Genomic DNA, 4,684 nt, shown 5'->3' with positions numbered 1-4,684 from the left:
ATATATTAACATTTTTAAGCGTATCATATGATAACGAATCAAATAGCCAATTAGCCAAACAACATTTCAAATGTTCAAATCACAAAAGTTTGTTTTTTTAATTCTGTTCTTCTGTTAAAGCAGACATGTCACTATTTATAGCAATATTACTTACTTGACTTAACTGACTTAATCCTGTGCACTCCCAGGGGAGCATAGGGCCGCAACCACACCTCTCCACCGAACTCGGTTCTGAGCAGCTTTCTTCATCTTACTTACTTATATCAATATTGATGATTGATATGTAATATCGGTTTAGTTGTCTACCAGCAGTTTAGTGCTAAAAAACAACGACCATCCACAACAGTTACTTCATTCTCTATCATTTATCCCCTACTCATTTCATCATTTGGTAATTTCATCTTCGGATCAATTCATCCTTTGGTAATTTCATCTTCGGATCAATTCATCCTTTGGTAATTTCATCCTCAGAACATTTCATCCTGTGATATTTTTATCCTAATAATAATAATAACAAGGTTACGAAAGACAGTTTGTGTGGAAACACGAACTCAAAATCGGCCCCTCGAAGTGGTCCACCCAGGCAGGCCTCAATATTTTCAGAAAGCACATCCGAATGAAATTATATCAAAGACAAATGACAGATAAGAATGGAGAAAGAAGGTTGACAGATCTTGTGTAGTGCCCCAACGGTCCAGCAGATCAAAGGTTAGGTGAAAGTGAATGTAAAGTTGGATGTGAACCTGACCTAACTAGTTCCCCTTTCAGACCTTGTGGTCTATAGAGCAGATGATGTAAAGTTCATCTGTTTTTGTGGCCTATGGTTAACAAGGATGTCATGTAGCCAGCACAAAGACCAACCGCCTTTACTTTTCCCCAACTTATGTCAGGTACCCAAAAGAACTTGGTGGACTCAGGGCGCCTAAAGATTCCGAAGTTGAAAATCCCAAGGTTCACCAGGATTCGAACCCGGGAACGCCGGTACGGAAGCCAAGTGCTTTGCCGATCAGCCACCGCGCCTCCCCTGGCCTCAAGCGTTTGAAAATTTAATAGTTAATAGTATTAAAAGTGGTGTATTTCTATGAAAAAACTGCTTCCATAAGTGATTTAAAAAATTAGATTTTTCGCTTTCAGAAACGAAAAACGTAGCCGTTGCATCAGAACTTCGAATGGTCTAAAATATAGTGATGTCTGATTTTCATTATCTTTTCTATTTTACGAGATCTAAACGGGTCAGACCGACAGACGGACAGACATTTCACACAAAATTAATAGCATCTTTTCCCCCTTTCGGGTGCCGCTAAAAAATTTTTGAAGTCAATCATATTTCATACAATTTATTTGCATAACATTTAACACTATTACATGTGATGACCCTGGAAACATATAATTTTAACACATATAAATCTGCTTTTTTTACATATAGTTTCAGATTGAAGAGTGTGAACAGAGGAGGGGAAACACTATAAACACTATATAATAACGTGAAAATAAACATATGTATATACTAGGTGAAATACGGGCTGAAAGCCTTGAAAACCTTAACATCACAATTACATAATAACTAAGAAAAATAAATATTTAATCCGGGTTGAAATGACCGGATATGAAATGACCGGATGTGAGATGACTGGGGATGAAATGACCTGGAAGGAAATGGCCGGAGATGAAATGATCGGAGATGAAATGACCGGAGATTAAATGGCCGGAGATGATATGACCGTAGATGAAATGATCGGGGATGAAATGGCCGGAGACGAAATGACCGGAGATAAAAAGGCCGGAGATGAAATGACCGGATGTGAAATGACCGGAGATGAAATGACTGGATGTTAAATGACCGGGATGAAATGACTGGGTATATGAAATGACAGGGGATGAAATGACCGAATGTGGAATGACCGGAGATGAAATGACCGGAGATGAAATGGCCAGAGATGATATGACCGGATGTGAAATGACTGGAGATGAAATGACCGGAGATGAAATGACAGGATGTGCAATCACCGGGAATGAAATGACTGGATATGAAATGACCGGAGAGGAAACGACCGGGGATGAAATGACCGGAGATAAAATGGCCGGAGATGAAATGACGGGATGTGAAATGACTGGAGATGAAATGACTGGAGATGAAATGACCGGAGATGAAATGGCTGGAGATGAAATGACCGGATGTAAAATGGCCGGGCATGAAATGAATGGAGATGAAATGACCGGATGTGAAATGACTGGAGATGAAATGACCGGATATGAAATGGCCGGAGATGAAATGACCGGATGTGAAATGACTGGAGATGAAGTGACTGGAGATGAAATGACTGGAGATGAAATGGCTGGAGATGAAAAGGCCGGAGATGAAATGACCGGATGTGAAATGACCGGTTGTGAATTGACTGGAGATGAAATGATCGGATGTGAAATGACTGGGGATGAAATGACCGGTGATGCTATTCAAGATATATCAAAAAATTATAAAACTAGATTTTTCTCAGTGTGACCAATTAGCTAGTAGTTATTTTCCCAAATATTTACACCAACAGTCACATTTCTGGGAAACACGTTATAGAGCCCCTTTTTCAAGAACCTTGTCCTTCCAGGTTCCACTCAAGAATTTGCAAAACTGAATAGATGATTTGTAAAAAGGCTAAATGTGGCTCAACAAAAATGGCTGAAACGGATTTCGGGAGTCAGTTACACAGATCGGGTCTCAAACAAGGAAATTCTTTGCCGATTTTTGAGTCTAACACTTAGTGAAGTTGTTACAGAGCGTTGCATGAGGTTTGCGGGAAATGCTGTCCTACAAAATGAACTACGTATACCAAGAGTTGCGATGACATGGAAGCCAATACGAGGAAAGCGCAAACAGGGACGTCCTCGTATTACTTGGCGCCACACCTTCATGAAGGACCTCAGAACAGTGGACACCAGGTGGGAGGAGGCCTTCAGACATTGCCAGTGACATATCTTTATGGAGACAGCTTGCTGCCCAATGCGCCGAACGGCCCGGGAGGACCTAGTTCTAAGTAAGTCTAAGTAAAAAGTTAGTCACTAAGTTAGTGACTGTTGATAAAAGTAATAGACAAAGAGTCCGGGGAAGTTGATGAAACAGAAATAAATGAACAGAGTTACAACGAGACACAGGGCTTAGGCACACAGTATAATCAACATCGGCCTCTGTGTAATTGAGTTTATCTCTATCCCTGCAAACAACGCTATTTTGTATTTCCTCCAAATCATCGGAATCTTTATGTCCTGATGAATATAATGCCCAACAGACTTTTATGGAATTCAATGAAGTGTTGACCTTTGGTGAATGGTCAATGGTTCTTTGGCTGGACATAAATGGATTTTGTAGAAGGTTGTTTGCTAAAAGGGGAATGTAGTCTTTGACCATTAAGTTCTCGACTAATAAAGAGACGTTTCGTTCATACACTAATATTTCTACCAAACAGAACGATCCGTTATTGCCATAGAAATGATTGACTTGGGAAAAGTTCAACAGAGAATGCACTTCTAATTGTAAGATTCTGTCTAAGAAACACATCACGTATTCGGTCAATATTGTCATATTAGGATTCCGAAATGAAAAGACATTAGCCGATATAGCCATTTCAAGAATAAGCGATTTTTTGCAGATTTTCTTTGCATGATATGTAAATCCTTGAGAACAAATGATGTCACAATGTCTAGAAGTATTCAAGTAATTGTTCACCATTTCTATGACACTTTCCCTGCATTCAATCTTTTCCCACTTGTTAAAGAGAACCACGCCGACAGGGACTCTAGGGATTAACTTGATCGTTCCTTCATTTACGGACATTAATACATCAAAGTTCAACTCGTGCTTATTACGTTTTGTTTTAGCTAGATTACTTGTCTCTACAAAGCCGTTGCAATAGGCACAATACTTATTGTTAAAGACTCGTGATTGTGTATTCTTGACATAGGAAATAAACGATTTGCATTTAAAATCTAAAGGGTGGTCTTCTTTAAGGCAAGTGCCAACGCTTCCGTCTGAGCAGGAAGATGTCATAAAAATGTCAGAATTTTCCCGCGGAGATGTATACTGTGTGTATACTTTATCATTGTGTACATTCTCTATAAGTATTTTCTGAAAAGTAATGTTAAATATGTTTTTAATATCGTCTACAGCTACATCCCAATGAACGGCACTAGAAAGGTTACTATTGTGGCACTTCAAAACGGTTTTATTTATAAAAGTAAACCCTGTTGAAAGATCTGTTACTGGAACTAGGTTTCGTAAAAGTTCTATATCACTCCATTCGTAATCTGGCAATGTATTAACATTTTGTCCAGTAGTAGATAAGGAACTTGAATTGTCGATAAAAACTTTCTTATCTGCACAGCTCGCTATTACAAATGTATCGTCCATACATTTTACACTTGAGTGAACCAGACTAGTAAATTTAGTCTTGCTTTCTTGGACAATGTCTGGACATTCCAGTTCGAAATCTTCACAACAGTTTCCGTACACAAGACATTTGGAATCACAAGAACATGGCAGCACTCTCCACTTTCCACAGCTGTTCCTGCAGCTGTCTATAACTTTTTTTCTTAAATCTGTGTCTGTTGTGTTAACCGAAATGCTTATTACTAGGATATACTTTAACAAAAGAAAGTCGTGAAAGAAAAACTTAATGAAATTAAAATTTTGTTTTAT

At 38.7% G+C, this 4,684-nt stretch overlaps 1 protein-coding gene across 1 annotated transcript; it reads left to right on the top strand.

Annotated features, from left to right (window-relative positions):
• The first annotated feature begins 1,867 nt into the window (after positions 1 to 1,867).
• On the top strand, positions 1,868 to 2,500 carry LOC129926187 (uncharacterized). The gene has a single exon (XM_056028571.1). The coding sequence runs from the start codon at positions 1,868 to 1,870 to the stop codon at positions 2,498 to 2,500; it is 633 nt and encodes a 210-aa protein (XP_055884546.1).
• Positions 2,501 to 4,684: the final 2,184 nt, after the last annotated feature.

Source organism: Biomphalaria glabrata, chromosome 5 (assembly GCF_947242115.1).
Source record: "Biomphalaria glabrata chromosome 5, xgBioGlab47.1, whole genome shotgun sequence".
NCBI lineage: Eukaryota > Metazoa > Mollusca > Gastropoda > Planorbidae > Biomphalaria > Biomphalaria glabrata.
The sequence above is the reverse complement of the archived record's forward strand: the minus strand, read 5'-3'. Positions and strand labels throughout refer to the sequence as shown.